The sequence below is a fragment of the Salvelinus fontinalis genome, chromosome 27 (genome assembly GCF_029448725.1).
Source record: "Salvelinus fontinalis isolate EN_2023a chromosome 27, ASM2944872v1, whole genome shotgun sequence".
In the NCBI taxonomy this organism is placed as follows: Eukaryota; Metazoa; Chordata; class Actinopteri; order Salmoniformes; family Salmonidae; genus Salvelinus; species Salvelinus fontinalis.
Window position 1 is genome coordinate 5,069,658 of NC_074691.1, and position 17,045 is coordinate 5,086,702.

The 17,045-nt window shown below is 43.9% G+C and overlaps 1 protein-coding gene across 3 annotated transcripts; it reads right to left on the reverse strand.

Annotated features, from left to right (window-relative positions):
- Positions 1-11,076: 11,076 nt before the first annotated feature.
- LOC129824895 (cell division cycle-associated protein 4-like) lies at positions 11,077-16,795 on the reverse strand. 3 transcript variants are annotated; one of them, XM_055884446.1, is made up of 3 exons: positions 16,513-16,795; positions 14,957-15,038; positions 11,077-13,098 (listed from the first exon to the last, which is right to left on the reverse strand). In XM_055884446.1, exons 2-3 carry the CDS (start codon positions 15,001-15,003, stop codon positions 12,279-12,281), a joined length of 867 nt encoding a protein of 288 aa, XP_055740421.1. In that variant the 5' UTR covers positions 15,004-15,038; positions 16,513-16,795; the 3' UTR covers positions 11,077-12,278. The 3 variants fall into 3 exon arrangements, with proteins under 3 accessions (XP_055740421.1, XP_055740423.1, XP_055740422.1); XM_055884448.1 differs by lacking the exon at positions 14,957-15,038 and having other exon boundaries at positions 16,513-16,788; XM_055884447.1 differs by lacking the exons at positions 14,957-15,038; positions 16,513-16,795 and adding an exon at positions 14,373-14,947.
- Positions 16,796-17,045: the final 250 nt, after the last annotated feature.

Sequence of the window (17,045 nt, forward strand, 5' to 3'; positions counted from 1 at the left end):
AGTAGATGTCCTAACCGACTTGCCAAAACTATAGTTTGTTAACAAGAAATTTGTGGAGTGGTTGAAAAATGACTCCAACCTAAGTGTATGTAAACTTCCGACTTCAACTGTATATTTCATGTCTGTACACTACTCTTGTTTCTTGTTTTGTTCCATGTTCATTTATTAATTAAATTCACTCCCTGTTCTTGCTTCCCGTTTATTAGCGTCGATGTTACAGAATAACGCTTCACCAAAGGGAAGCAACAGGGATTTATTTTAGATTTTTTTTAGTGGAGACATCGGGTCCATGGGCCGCTGCTGAAGCAACCAGGGATGCCTCAGCTGGCTTGATAGGTTCACAAGCCTCGGTTGGCTCGTCAGGCTTCCATTGTCGAAGCTACCGGGGATGCCTCAGCCGGCTCATCAGGCTTCCATACCTCAGCCGGCTCGTCAGGCTCCCGTGCCTCAGCCGGCTCCCGTGCCTCAGCCGGCTCGTCAGGCTCCCGTGCCTCACTCGGCTCCCGTGCCTCAGCCGGCTCGACAAGTTCCCGTGCCTCAGCTGGTTCTACAGGTTCCCGCGCCTTAGTAGAGGTGACCGGCCCGCTTCTGGTCCCCGGGACCGTCCCTCTGGTCAGTGTCCTACGGCTGGAGCCGTGAGTCAGATTGGGGGTCTGTCAAGTCTACTCCCGCTCCCCCTCTCTGGCGCTCATTGTCGCCAGTTTATTGATTATTATGCACACCTGCCACCATCGTTACGCACACCTGCACCTCATGAGACTCACCAGGACTCCATCACCTTCCTGATTACCTCCCCTATATCTGTCATTCCCTTTGGTTCTTTCCTCAGGTGTTATTGTTTCTGTTTCTGTTTCATGTCTGTACGCTACTTATGTTTCTTGTTTTGTTCCATGTTCGTTTATTTATTAAATTCACTCCCTGTACTTGCTTCCCATTTATTAGCGTATGCGTTACAGTCTAGCTTGCTAGCTAAGATTTGTGTGTATAAGTGTGTATTTGACATCAGTCCAATCAAAGCTATGGTAGATATAACGGGATTTGACATTTTATCTGTGGCAAATGTTTGGGAACCCCTGGCATAGTGTTGGGCTACCACTCAGAATCTTGCTGGTGACATTGCAATGAATTTGGGGTGTAGCCCCGACAGGGACTTAAACCCTGGTTCAGCGACTGTCAAGCCAACACCTTAACCGTTACGCCAAGAAGTCTGAACCTCTTGTCAAGGTCGCTAAGTGTTGGTTTAACATCTTTGCATTACCCCCTTAGGGAGAGCGTCCCTCACGTGTACACATCTACGATGGCCTCATGGGCACCATCCCATTTCTATTACCAATGTAGCGAATTTGGGGGAGTAGCCCTGACCTGGACTTAAACCCGGGTCCATGCGTATGGTGTATGACTTTCCCGCCAGCAAACTAGGTAATGTAGTGACCTAAACCCAACACCTATCAACCTTATCAAGAAGCGGCCGCGAGGGCATCGGAACGCAAAGCCCAGAAGTGTAAAGGGGCTGTGAGGGAAATGTTATGTTTATGTATCAAATCAATTCTACAAAGTACCAAATGAATGCTAGTTTCTAATAACTAATTAGAAAGGTTCATGCAGGTGACTGACTGATCGTGTATGGAGGAATCCTCATTATCACTGTTCCTCAACTTGGCAGTACGCCCAGAATATTGCTATGGGAACAACCGAGATGTCTCAGTTTCAAGGTCTCAACTTGGAGAGAGAGAGCATCGTGAGGTATTGGTCAGTCACATGTGCGAGCCACTTGTAGTGATGAATTAATTAGGCTAAATCATGCAAATATAACTTGTCTGTGTATAACCGTATATAAGACAACTGCTGGGACTGCCCCAACAGAGCTTCTGATAGACCTGTACGGTGTGCAGTTTGTTGTAATCTCTCCAGCTTGCTGATAATAAAGTCATTCATTTTAAGATTGGCTTCAGGTGTCCCTGGTGTTGAATTTCCACCACAATCAGGCATCACGAACAGGACCAGTGATTCTACCTGTGGAGCATCCCAGTCTGTGAGGGAACACCGGTGGCGCATTCCATGTGAAGGCTTCCAAGGGAAATTCCCCTCTGACCAAAGACAATGTGGACCCGCCCAGACCAGACTTTTACTATGAGCTAACCGTGGGAAGATACCTGATCTGCGAACCTCTGAGGGACACGTCTACTGAATTTCAGTAAGTCAATTTAAATGTATTACTATAAAAAATATTATAAAAATGATAAAACCAATCAAATATAACTTCTTTTTATATCATATCTTTATCTCTTTGGGGTAGGGGGCAGTATTTTCATGTCCGGATGAAATGCATGCCCAGAGTAAACTGCCTGCTACAATGCCATAAAAGCTACAATGTGCATATTATTAGTAGATTTGGATAGAGAACACTCTGAAGTTTCTAAAACTGTTTGAATGATGTCTGTGAGTATAACAGCACTCATATGGCAGGCAAAAACCTTAGATAAAATCCAACCAGGAAGTGGGAAATCTGAGGTTGGTTGATTTTCAACTCAGCTCCTATTGAAGATACAGTGGGATATTGGTAATGTTGCACTTCCTAAGGCTTCCACTAGATGTCAACAGTCGTTAGAACCTTGTCTGATGCTTCTACTGTGAAGTGGGGCCGAAGGAGAGAGGAATGAGTCAGGTTTATCATGACCTGAACATGCCCTGACCATGCGCGTTCACCTGAGAGCGAGCTCTGTTCCATCGCACTTCTGAAGAAAAAGGAATACTCCGGCTGGAACATTATTGAAGAATTATGTTAAAAACATCCTAAAGATTAAATCAATACTTCGTTTGTCATGTTTTTACGGACTGTAATATAACTTTTTGGACTTTTTGTCCGTACTTTCCGCTGGACCTGCCCGCGCGTCGTGAGTTTGGAAAGTGTACTGAACGCTAGAACAACAAGGGGGAATTTGGACATAAATGATGGGCATTATCGAACAAAACAAACATTTATTGTGGAACTGGGATTCCTGGGAGTGCATTCTGATGAAGATCATCAAAGGTAAGTGAATGTTTATAATGTTACTTCTGATTTCTGTTGACTGCATAATATGGCGGATAAGGTGAATGCACCAATTTGTAAGTCGCTCTGGATAAGAGCGTCTGCTAAATGACTTAAATGTAAATGTAATATATTTGTGTCTTGATTGGGCTCTGAGCGCCGACTCAGATTATTGCATGGTTTGCTTTTTTCGTAAAGCTTTTTTGAAATCTGGCACAGCGGTTGCATTAAGGAGAAGTGCATCTAAAATTCCATGCATAACAGTTGTATCTTTTAGCAATGTTTATTATGAGTATTCCTGTAAATTGATGTGGCTCTCTGCAAAATCAAAGGATGCTTTGGAACTTCTGAACGTAAGGCGCCAATGTAGACTCAGATTTTTGGATATAAATATGAACTTTACCGAACAAAACATACCTGTATCGTGTAATATGAAATCCTATGAGTGTCATCTGATGAAGATCATCAAAGGTTAGTGATTAATTTGATCTATATTTCAGCTTTTTGTGAATCCTCTTTTTGGCTGGAAAAATGGCTGTGTTATTCTGTGAATAATCGTTTGGTGTGCTTTCGTCGTAAAGCCTTTTTTAAATCGGACACTGTGGCTGGATTTACAACAAGTGTATCTTTAAAATGGTGTAAAATACATGTATGTTTGAGGAATTATAATTATGGGATTTCTGTTGTTTTGAATTTGTCATTACATTCTTGGTGGACACTGGGGCCACGGTCTGTGTTGAAAATGTCTGACCTGTCTGTCTCCCCCTCTAAGAAAACAATTAACACAGTGGGAGCGTCTGGAATTCCCTCTGAAGAACGTTAGACTTTTCCCCTGAACGTGGAGTGGGGAGTGGGCAAATGGAGACACCGATTCCTGTACTCCTCCGCCTGCCCAGTAAATGTATTAGGAAGAGATTGATGTGTAAAATGCATTTATCTGTTGCCTGTACTGAAGGAGGATTGTCATTGGGATCGAGAGAAAATGGAATCTTCCCATGCCTGAGGGGCAGCTGAGAGAGACATTTCTCTTCCTGGTTGCATGGTAACTGGGAAGTGTCTGAATACAGTGACTTGCGAAAGTATTCGCTCCCTTGGCATTTTTTCCTATTTTGTTGCCTTACATCCTTGAATAAAAATGTTAAAAATTGTGGGGAGGTTTGTGTCATTTGATTTACACAACATGCCTACCACCTACCACTTCTTGAAATCAGACATGTTGGCTGGATTCACAACAAGTGTAGCTTTATTTGGTGTCTTTCATGTGTGATTTCATGAAAGTTGGATTTTTATAGTAATATATTTGAATTTGGCGCTTTGCATTTTTACTGGGTTTTTGCCAAGTGAGACAGTAGCGTTACGCCTAAACTCAGATTTTTGGATATAAATATGAACTTTACCGAACAAAACATACATGTATTGTGTAACATGAAGTCCTATGAGTGTCATCAGATGAAGATCATCAAAGGTTAGTGATTAATTTTATCTCTATTTCTGCTTTTTGTTACTCCTCTCTTTGGCTGGAAAAATGGCTGTTTTCTGTGGCATCTACTGACCTAACATAATCGTTTGGTGTGCTTTCGCCGTAAATCCTTCTTGAAATCAGACATATTGGCTGGATTCACAACAAGTGTAGCTTTAATTTGGTGTCTTTCATGTGTGATTTCATGAAAGTTGGATTTTTATAGTAATATATTTGAATTTGGCGCTCTGCATTTTTACTGGGTTTAGGCCAAGTGGGACCAAGGACAGGCTCACAAGCAACACGTTCACCGAGTCCTCCAACGGCTGTTGGAGAATAAGCTATTTGTCAAGACTGAGAAATGTGAGTTTCATGTTTCCTCTGTGTCCTTCCTGGATAACATCATTGCTCAAGGAGAGCTACGAAGGACCATGCCAAGGTTAGGGCAGTCAGAGTGGCCTGTGCCCGCGAATATGAAGCAGTTACAGCATTTCCTGGGGTTTGCCCATTTTTACAGAAGTTTCATCCATGACTACAGTCGTTTGGCAGCTCCTCTCACCACTCTCACCTCCGTTCCACTGGTCCCCTAAGGCAGAGGCAGTGTTCCGGAAACTCAAGCACCCCTTCACTTCCGTTCCAATCCTTACCCAGCCAAACCCAGAACTCCAGTTCGTCCTCGAGGTGGATGCTTCCGACACCGGGGTAGGTGTGGTTCTGTCTCAACGTTCACCCTCTGATCAGAAGCTCCATCCATATGCCTTCTTGTCCCGCAAGCTCTCACCTGCAGAGATACATTTTGAGAAAGGTAACCGGGAACTTCTGGTCATGAAGCTGGCTCTTGAGGAGTGGCGTCACTGGTTAGGGTTCGGTTCTCCCCTTCATTGTGTGGACAGATCACAAAAACATATCCTACATCCAGACCGCCAAACGTCTGAACTCTCGGCAGGCCAGGTGGGCATTGTTTTTCGGAAGATTCAATTTTCCATTCCCTTATCGCCCCGGATCTAAGAATACCAAGCCTGATGCCCTATCCCGTCAGTTCACCGCAGACAACACAGGTTCTGAGCCAGAGACCATTATGCTATCCACCTGCATCGTTGCCGCTGTCTGCTGGGAGATCGAGTTCAGTTCTCCAGGCTCAGTAGAACCAGCCTGTCCCAGGTAACGGTCCTAGTAAGGCGCTGTTTGTGCCAGATTCAGTTTGCTCCGAAGTTCTTCAGTGGGCCCATTCTAATCACCTCACCTGTCACCCTGGCATGAACCGGACTGTCGCCTTCCTGCGTCAGCGATTTTTGGTGGCCCACCATGGAGAAAGACTCTCTGGAATTAATCTCAGCCTGCTCGGTCTTTGACCGGAACAAAACCTCCACCAAACCTATGTCCGGTCTTCTTCGCCCTCTTCCCATACCCAGTCGCCCCTGGTCACACATAGCTCTGGATTTTGTCACTGGCCTTCCCCATCTAACAGTAGTTCAGTCATCCTCACTATTATCAACAGATTTTCCAAAGCGGCTCACTTCATTCCCCTCTCCAAGCTTCCTTCCTTAAGGGAGACTGCGGACCTGCTGGTATCCTATGTGTTTCGGCTGCATAGCATCCACATTGACATCGTTTCTGACAGGGGACCCCAGTTTACATCCCAGGTATGGAGAGCTTTCTGTTCAGCGCTTGGTATTAATGTTAGCCTTTCATCTGGATATCACCCCCAGGCTAACGGCAAGACAGAGCAGGTTCCCTGCCCAAGAGGTCGAGGTAGCGGTGCCCTCAGTCCAGGACCACATGCACCGTTGTCATCGCACCTGGAGGAGGGCCCGGGCTGCTCTTCACCGTGACTCCACCAGGACCCAATCCCAAGCTAACCGTCGCCGTGCTTCTGCTCCAGTCTACATTCCAGTCCAAAAAGTATGGCTCCCGTGTAAGGACTTGCCCTTGAAAGTGGCTTCCAGAAAACTAGCCCCGATTCATTGGTCCATTTGAGATTGATCGTATCATTAACCCCTCTGCTGTGCATCTGAAACTCCCAGACTCTCTCAAAATCCACCCCACCTTCCATGTCTTTGATTAAACCAGTCTGCTCCAGTCACCCCATTGGCTCATCAATGACCATCCTGCCTATACCGTCCGGCGGCTTTTGGATGTGCGCCGTTGGGGTTTCGGTTGGCAGTATCTAGTGGACTGGGAGGGATACGGGCCTGAGGAGCGCTGCTGGATGCTCCGTCATCACATTCTGGACCCATCCCTTCTACATGATTCCCATACCTCCAATACAGGTGGTGCCCGTAGTGGGGGGGGGGGGGGGGGGTACTGTCACATCTGCTCCTGCCACACTCCCTAGTGGACATCCGGTGTCTCCTTGACCTGCAGCCATTCCCCCAGTACACTCTCTCTCTCTCGTGTGATTGGAGACAGATGTGCTGGAGTCAGAGCAGATCCCCACCAGCTGCAACCTGTTCCATAATCAAGACCCATACAAATACTCAGTCCTGCCACTTTCAGTCTGCCAGATCGTAATCTCCATTCAGTCAGTCATGCTTCTAGCTGTTTGTTCTTATTTAAAATCATGTATCCTGCTGTGCCTGTTTCCCTGCCTGGTGCTGTTTATCCTCTCATTGCAGTTTTTCCACTCTGACTCTGTTTCCTGTCTCCTGTTCAACATCTCACCACCCGGCTACCCTGTTCTGGATTCAGCTCACCACCACTCCCTTGGATTCCCCTCTGGACCTGTTTACCCTGTCCCAACCCAGCTCACTCCAATCTCAGCCTCCGCATCTGGTTGCCTACAACTCATCTGAGCTTCCCCGGATCTGCACTCTGTCTCTCCCTGTGTTACAATAAATACCATGATTCATTCATCCCTGTTTCCTTGTCTGAATCTGCTCTTGGGTCCCCTTGTACTGCTCCGCCTAACAACGAAGGCTGCATACTATCGTTGACAGTGACGGACTGCTCAGAGTTGGAGGCCAAATCAAGCAATCTAAATTAGGAACAAACAATGTAAACCCCATCATAATTCCAGGTCACCACCATGAGGCTGTGAAGCATCAAGGGAGACGCTCCACATAGGGTGCCATTCGAGCAGATGGACTCTGGTTGGTTGGAGCTAACAAGCTGACCAGACTGAAAGCGTGCGAACTTCCGCCATTGCACGCAAGGTGATTAAAAAAATAATAATAATAATTGTCCCCCCACACCAGACACGCAGATTGAAATATCAAAACAAACTCTGAACCAACTATTTCATTTGGGGACAGGTCGAAAAGCATTAAACATTTATGGTAATTTAGCTAGCTAGCTTGCTGTTGCTAGCTAATTTGTCCTGGGATATAAACATTGGGTTGTTATTCTACCTGAAATGCACAAGGTCCTCTACTCCGACAATTAATCCACAGATAAAAGGGTGAACCGAGTTTGTTTCTAATAATCTCTCATCCTTCAGGCTTCTTATTCTTCTTCGGACTTTATATGCCGGTTGGCAACCAACTTTAAGGTGCATTACCACAACCGACTGGAGTGTTGGCCTCAGTTCACCTCTCAATCACCCACATGAGTATATGCTCCTATAAACCAATGAGGAGATGGGAGAGGCAGGACTTGCAGTACATCGAGCATCACAAATAGAACCAAGTTCTATTTTAGCGCCTGGCTACACAGACGCTAGTTGACATGTTCGAGCAATGTGGGTGCAATGATTGAATAACATGTATGTGTACATTTATTTTGCAACACTTGTAACATGTAAGGGTGTGGTGCAGTCTTCAAGTGTGTCCCGTGCAATTAGCTCCATGGGAACTCCAGCAGATGGCAGAACTGCCAGCTGAGTGGCTATAGGTAGCACCACTTTTCACTTACGTAGGTGTGGACGTTTTCGGCTCTTGTGCACATGGGAGGTGGTCTCACGCCACACCAGAGGAGGACACGCCAATAGCAGAAGGTGGGCGGTGATGTTCTTGTGCACAAGAGCTGAACACATAGAAGTAATTGAATCACAAAGTGCTTCCAGCTTTATAAACGCCCTGAGAAGATTCTACTCAGAGGCATAGCAAAGCAGATACATTCAGATTGCGGAACAAACTTTGTTGGTGCTTGCTGAGACCTGAGGATGGATGGATCAAGCTCCAATTCAGAAAGCAAGTAGAGGTATCTCCAAGAACAGAAATCTACCTGGATATTCAACCCACCTCACTCATCCCAAATGGGTGGTGCATGGGAGTGGATGATTGGCATTGAACGTCGTATCCTCGACTGCATGTTCCTCAAATGTGGCTCATCACACCTTACACAGTCCTGACAACACTGATTACCAAGGTCACTGCTGTGATGAATGCCAGGCATCTCATCCCAGTATCTTCAAACCCACAATCACCCCTCATCCTCACTCCAGCTATGCTCTTGACCCAGAAGACTGGCGTCCCCCCTCCTCCACCAGCCAAGTTTGGGGAGTAGGACTCTACAAGCAAGAGGGGAATCAGGTACAAAGTCTAGCGGACACCTTTTGGAACAGGTGGCGGCAGGAGTATCTCTACACGCTGCAGAGCCGATGCAAGTGGCAGGACAAGAGGCCAGATCTTAAAGAAGGGGATGTTGTCTTAATGAAGGACAGTCAGGCTAAAATAAATGAATGGCCTATGGCCATCATTGTGAAGATCCTTCCCAGCCGGGACGGGATGGTGAGGAAAGTCAACGTGAGTGTTGTCAAGGAGGGAACTACTTCTCTCGGCCTACCTCCGAAGTGGTTTTCCTTCTTTCTTCAGAAACCCTCAGTGGTCAGAGTTAGGTTTATGTGGGATTGTTAAAGACGCCAGGCAGGGAGTGTTTTGGACCTGTTAGTTGTTTAGCACCCCCTAGTGTCAGTTTAAGTGCAGCAGTGTAGAATTGACCTGTTTGTGTCATGTGACAGGAAGCAGTTTCCGAAGTCAAGTAATGTGTAAGATGTGCAAGTGTGACAGAGTAGTTTACAGTCCTTCTTAAGCTTTGTAAGACGCAATGTCTAAGTACATTTGTTTATTAACACAAGATAAAAGTTTGTCACAATTTTCATGTTTCTGTAAAAGATGAAGAATTGAGTTAGCTGTTAACAACTTTGCTTCAGTGCTATTTCTCCCTAGGGACACCTAGCTGAGCAATATCAAGAATACAGTTGCATTCTAGTAACTTTATTTTATATTTGAATCTAGATTGAGTACTCATTCCTTATTTAGTGCAGTTAATGTGTAAGCCATTCTGTGCTCTATACTACTGTAACTAAAAACATGTACTTTCTTGTTTGTTGCAGTTTCAAAATGTGATTCAAGTAAACTTTCAAAACTGCACCCTGCTTCCGTTATTTAAATGAGTGTTTAGCTAACTAGATAGCTGGATAAGGGCTACTGTACATTTAGCGAGTCCGGTATAATGACATTATAGACGATTCTGTGCTTCCAACTTCGTGGCAACAGTTTGGGGAAGGCCCTTTCCTCTTTCAGCATGACAAAGCACCCATGCACAAAGCGATGTCCATACAGAAATGGTTTGTCAAGATCGGTGTGGAAGAACTTGACTGGCCTGCACAGAACCCTGACCTCAACCCCATCGAACACCTTTGTGCTGAATTGGAAAACCGACTGCAAGCCAGGCCTAACCGCACAACATCAGTGCCCGACCTCACTAATGCTCTTTTGGCTGAATGGAAGCAAGTCCCTGCAGCAATGTGCCAACATCTAGTGGAAAGCCTTCCCAGAAGAGTGGAAGCTGTTATAGCAGCAAAGGGGGGGACCAACTCCATATTAATGCCTATGATTTTGGAATGAGATGTTGAACGAGCAGGTGTACACATACTTTTGGTCATGTAAGGTATATATGAAACACAGGCAAATCACGTTTTTGACTGCACTGAGCCTTTAATATGACATACCACAAGAGTAACATAACTTTTCTGGGAGTTTGTCGACAAAGCCTAGAGGCGTTACTACAGACCCTGGATACGATTCCAGGCTGTATCACAACCGGTCGTGATTGTGAGTCCCATAGGGCGGCGAACAATTGGCCCAGCGTCGTCCGGGTTAGGGTTTGGCCGAGGTAGGACGCCATTGTAAATAAGAATTTGTTCTTAACCGACTTGCCTAGTTAAATAAAAACATTGAAATCAGGTCCTTAGTTCTTGGGTTGTGATGACATTTGATTGTAGCGACATTACCCAATACCTGGTAACCTTGTCAAGAGGCTCAGGTGTATTGGTATAACGGTGAGGGGCTTGAGATAGAGAAGTGCGAAGGAAGGGTGTAGTGACCTTAACCTAAAGAGCAACCTCATTAAGAGGTCCGGAACTTGTCATAACAGCTAAGGTATTGGGTTGACATTGGACTGGGATTAAAGTCCTGGTTAGAGCTGACCCTGAATTCATTGCAGTGTCTGAATTCCTAGCGGTACGTCAGTAGTTGAAATCGCCAGCAGCAGGAATCATTTTTTAATAAGCAGGAAATCCTACAAATTTGAAATCAGAGACGTGATTGTTTGGCTTAGCTGCCGTACATCGTTTTGAATAAGAAAAGGGCTCTTAAGCTCAAAGATTGGCAGGAAAACTCAAAATACTGGATAAGCACACAATTCATTCATATTATGATTTTGGAACCTTTATTAAAAATAGTATAAACTGCTAGTTTACTCATAACAAGCATCATCTTCTCCAGCTCATTGTCATGTATGTCAAGTGTATAGTACTTCATTATAGAAAAATAAACATGGTATCTCCCACCTCATGGCTGTTTAATCAGAAATCAGTTGTTTACTCACAATTTTATGTTGTGGCCGACTGCAGGCTTTGAACGTGGTAAAAATAAAAAATAAACGCTGTTGGAACAGGTCAGCTGAAAAGCACAATTCTTTGCACGTCGTCAGTTGTTTGAACAAGGTCATTACTTAAAAAAAAGTAAGAAACGAAACGAAAAAGAAAGTCAAGAAACAAAATACCAATTGATGTTTGAAAGGTGAACAGCTTCTGCAACCGTTAGTATTGCCAAGGTTTAACATCACCATTTGATTATTTATTCATTTCAAAGTCAGAACAGAAAATTAGACATATACCCATTATAATTATTCACTTGTAAGGAGACAATATAAGAACATGTGTAACTTTAATAGCAAACCGATGGCACCACATGCTAGGTGACAGCTAGCCGCAGTGCAAGATGGAACTGTCTGGCTCAACAAGGCCAAGTGTTTATAAGGAATACTGTATATAGTGCATATAGCACCAAACCATAGACCAAGATCACATTGTGAGCATACGGAACATAATTCATTTTTTCAACAATGCCTATTTGCTCTTGTAGCGCAAAGACACAACCAAAGATAAACCTGTGAAAACAAGGTAAATGACTCCCCAATCACACATTGAGCTTTTGTGCAATCGTTCTTGCTTACAAATGTAAAAAATAAAGACAGTCGGGAACAATTCCCAGACTGTCTCTACAGTAAAAAATATATAGTTTAACTAGACATATTTTCTTTAAAAAAAGATTATTAATGTAAATGTTGTGCTGCTCTGAATTCATGTAGTGTAATAGGTACAATAATTTAAACCAAAAAGAGGACATATTGAAATACAAAGTAAACATAATAAATAAGTATGGTGAACTTGAGAAACCGTTAACCTCTAAGATAAAAAAATAATAAAAAAATGGCATTGCATGGAGATGGATATCACTCAATTTCCATACAGAGGAAGGAATGTAGATACTGTATGTTCACACATACAAGACAAAAAGTCAGAGGCACACGTTCAACCAAACAGTCGAGTTTTACGTCTGTAAGCTATGAGCCGACAATAATCTCCATAATGTGGTCAAGTTCACTGAGATCGGTTCTACAGCTGGAGTTGGACGCGGGGCCGTGGGAGGAGGCCATGCTGTCCAGAAGGTTGTAAGGCCCCATCTTGGGGGTGCTCTGAATGCCTGTGAGCATGGTGTCCAAGTCATAATACGAGGCATCAACGGCTGAGAACAGCTCCTCTAGTGCCGGGTCTGACCCAGGGGCGCCAGTTTTGATCTCGAACGTCCCAAACACCTGCCCCATCACTGTTTTAGCCCCCTCCCCAGACATCGCCCCATCCTCCACCTCCGAACCGGAGTCTTTGATGACCCGGTCCTCTACCGCCGCCATTCTCACTTCTGCCCTGTCCCAGCAGTGGTCGATGGTCCCCGAGAGGGCCCCGTCGCCAACTGTCACAGAACAGAGAGCCTCATCCGTTACCACTTCTTCCTCGCGGCAACTATCGTAGCCCATCACCGAGTAGAGCTTGGGCCCACCGCCCTGCTGCTCCAGCGCCGATGACCGACACAAAACCTCGGTGGCCACCAGGTGGTCAGATGGGCCAGAGCCGCCGAAAGCCTCAGTGACCAACTGCCAGCTACCGTCATGGGTCATCTCCTCCTGGATGTGGCGCACCGTGTTGGCAACGAGCACCGAGCGGCACATGTTGGGCTCCACCAGCATGTGGCACAGCTGCAGCTTGATCAGAGACATGTCCAGCAGGAACTGGCGCTGGCGGCTGTACAACACCGCCTTGTTGTCCGTCGCCGCGTCCACACTGTCAGAGAACTTGCGTTTGGTGCCCTTGGAGTACATGTTGCCCCTGTGGGTGGAGCCAAATTGGACTTTGGTTAGAACATATTAAGCTTTTTAAATAATTAGCCTTTTCCATTCACTTGTTTAGCATGTTAAGCTTAGTATTTCAGTGTTTTGTATTGTTCTGTAAAGATGTCACAAGCCCTATTTACTTATTGTAATAAGATTTCTTAATAAAACATACTAGAATATCAAGATTTCAAAAGGTTGTCATGACAATTTGCTAATGCGAGGAATGAAATGCACAACCCGAGTGCACCTGAAAATCAAAGATATGAATAATGTACTTGTGTTCATTTACTTTGCTTCACCTTTCCTACGGGTACGGACAGGCACATACACGAGGCGGGTTCCCCTTTTGCGCATCGCTTCAGTACGTCACTGAACAACTAGCTCTCGAAACTAAGCGGCATTCTAGTTTAAAATATATATATATTTCTCGCTGATATGAAAGGTCCTTATGCTTCCAAAACCATACTGCAAGCGACACGTCTTAATGTTCAGATTGAGCATTGGGGCTCTTAAAAAACTCCCCTGTAAAGACGACACCTTCGTCCAATGACTCCTATGTGTAATCTAATGGAACTGAGAGTTATGATCAAGTGGTATTGAACAACTGCTTCTGTTCTTAACTCTCTTTCAGGTCTTTTCAGACAGACCTGGAAGGTGCCAGCTAAGTGGAACATCCAACTTAGATCACCACACCGATAAAAAAATATATAATTTGCTACCAGAATTCTTGTGATTGGAGCACACTCTAGCTCTCCAGTTTTGAAACAGATAGCAAGTTCAAGACCTGTTTGTGTGCTACAGTAGAGGGAAAGAAAGAGGAACAATGCCAGTATGCCATTCGTCTGAACTGATACTATCTTTGCACAACGTCCACATCTTCTAATATGACATTTTAGTAAATGCCTTTTAAGACAGGGATTCAAAAAAATAAATGTTTACAGACAAAGAGTTACATCAACTAAAAAAACTGTTCGTTAACTGTCAAGAGCATATTCCAACCAATGTCAGTATTGGTAAATCATTTTCAAAAGTACATACTGTAGCCCTAAAATAAATACATACACAGACTTGTTTTAGCCATTTGCAAGAAAGGCGAAACACGAAGATGTGGAAATTGGACCTTTGTCAATTCAAGCATAGTGCCTTCTATAGAAGAAAATAACCCACTCCTGATGCGAGCATTAGTAATATTAACCCAAAATATCACACCGAGTACAAATAAAATGGCAGACACGCACTGAAAATGGCTAAACAGCACTTTGTACATACATCCAGAACTGAGACGAGTGTTGGACACTTGCCTCCAGCCACGGCGGCCAGCCAACCAGAGCTGCGGAAGCCTAAAAGTGACAAACATGCAACTAGAGCAGGGACAACACATGACAGTTCCAGCATGTCAATGCACATTACATCCAATGTCACTGGGTGACCCGTGTGTGTGCAGAGGGGGAGGGGAAGATGCACTACAACTCAGCTACTGGGACCAGGTGCTGAGGAACTATGAAAAGGCTAATAAAATGCCCGCTTTACCTCCTCAATGCCAAGTTGTTTTTGTCACATCGCATTGGGTTAGAACCTAGTGTGGTTGTTTGAGCTTCAGGAAGAGGGAAGGGCAGTATGCATCATTTTGTTTACCAAACCAAACAACTGTTAGTTGCAGGCAAAAACTAAGAACCACATACGTAATGCAAAAAATATATAATGTTGAAGGGTGGAATTGTTATGCAAATTATAGGATTTGTTTGATAGTCAAAGATCACAGGAGAAAATCTTAATTAACAACCGTTAGCTATAAGGATAACACATAACATTGAAGGTCAAGGTTGAGATGAAGGCATGGGAGATTAGCCTACCTGACACAAGAGCGACATCCCAGCACTGTAGAGACATTGACCAGCATGCAAGCCGACACATCCTCTGCAGCGTGACTAAAAACTACACCACATGTCAGGGGACACACAGCGGCAGCTATTTCACTTCCTTGCCCGTTTGCAGTCATTTGAGAAGGTTACATTGTTTTTAGGGCAATGTGGAAGTGACTTACTGAAAGTGGAATGACATTTATGTTTCAAAAAAAGAGTTACATCTATGTACTTATTCCCCACACCTCAAATCGTGAAGCAATTTATGAGCATTTCCCAGGGTGAATAAACTCCCAGCTGCCTCTTGTATGGCAAATCGCAACAAAAATCTACACAGGACAAATTATGTTCAAGTGGATTGGATTTATTTTAATACTTCATCTTTGTACACAGCATTGCAGTAACAAACCTATTGGACAGTTGAGTTTCCAGTGTTTGCTTTGACAGTGACATCAAACTCCAAGAGGACCCTAATAGACTGATGGGCTTTTTATTTCTTATAAAAATGTCAATTTTAAAAGAAAAAAAATAACTGCCAAATAAAATGAACATCTGCCCTTTCGGCCACATATTATCCCTTAAAGTTTGCAGTTTAGTAGTTGCAGTCAACTGCAGTATTTTGGACACAGTAATTGCAGAAAATTGAATTGCAGTTTACCTACGCTCTCATTTCTGAATCATTATTTTACTGCTATGTTAGAATGTAGCCAGAGCTCTTCGTCATCTGGCCAGTAATGGCAGCATTGTGACCACGTCAGGCAAACGGAGTAGTAACATTTACATGGGTGGAGCGTCCACAGTAGGGAGGCATGATGGTTTGGTAGAAATAGCGGTATGTGCAGGTTATTCAACACTTCGACAATGTAAGAGGCCTGGAGGGTGGCAAGGTGGACATTTGAAAAACGTTACAAGAAAACACTGAACATGAGCTACTAGGTTTTATCGTTTACATCCACTGGTGTAAAGGTCAAATGATCCCTTACGAAAAAATATTGCAGTCAGAGTGCAGTATAACTGCAGTATGCGGCAAATACTGTGTCAAAAAGTTTTTTTTTTTTTTTTTAACAGTATAACATACATTATTATAAGACAACAAAACTTGGTCCACCACGATAAGTTACTTTACATGTTGTTTGTGTTGTCCTCTTTAACTTACTTTTTAGACACGAACATAAAAACCTAGAGGTAAAGGGAGGCCATTTTGAATTGACAAATCTAACGTTAGTCTTGCTAACTTCTGGTCGCCGAAGGCGCTAACAAGTAGTTTTAAAATGTATCCTGATAGACCACGTCTGGATCTAACCCATCAAAGTGCTGATTTATTACCAGTCTACTTACTGGTAACAGAGGTCACAGTGTAACAAATATATACGCAAAGTTCAGCATTAAATACCGCTCGTGAACATCATGACAACTTACGTTCGAAATCCACCGCGCATTTGAAACACTTTCGGGGGACTTTTATTTTTAAAGAACAAACTGACCATTTAAAACTCGTTACACTCAACGCACATTACGTAATGCATATTTCAATGTGTTGGGCTTACCTTTACAAAATCAGTTTTTTTAGCCAAGGGTTCATGTGATCTTCGTGAATAAACAGATTAAAGGCGTAGCTTCCACCGACACAGATTGCAGTCGAAGCACTGCTGCTTGGCGTAACGGGCAGAGGGAAGGGTGTCGTGAGCGGACACATAGGTCTTGATCGACAGGCCGTCTGTTGAAATGGGAGAAACATGAACAAAAGCCAGACTGAAGAAACAGGAGATGCCAGACCAGTACTCTGCCAGCAGCACAAATGATGACGTCAAGTTTGTATGGTAATGCTGAAACCTTCAAAATAAAAGACCACATTTTAATGTGGATAACTCAAAGACATTGAATTTTGGCCACTTTTATTGTGCCAACAAGAAAAGGCAATAGGTTATTTAAGTAAACAAATGTACAAATATGGTTTTCATATTTATTTTAACAGAGAAGTCATACTGAGACTAGGATCTCTTTTACAGATGAGCCCTGCATAAATACTTGAAACAGATACAATATACAAAATTACAAAACACTAAGAAAAACAGACACA

Bases quoted from the DNA above. Each gene is read 5' to 3' on its own strand.
- LOC129824895 (XM_055884446.1), bottom strand. From the start codon at position 15,003: ATGCTGGTCAATGTCTCTACAGTGCTGGGATGTCGCTCTTGTGTCAG. The intron at 13,099-14,956 runs GTAGGCTAATCT...CTCCACCCACAG, and splicing joins GGATGTCGCTCTTGTGTCAG to GGGCAACATGTACTCCAAGG.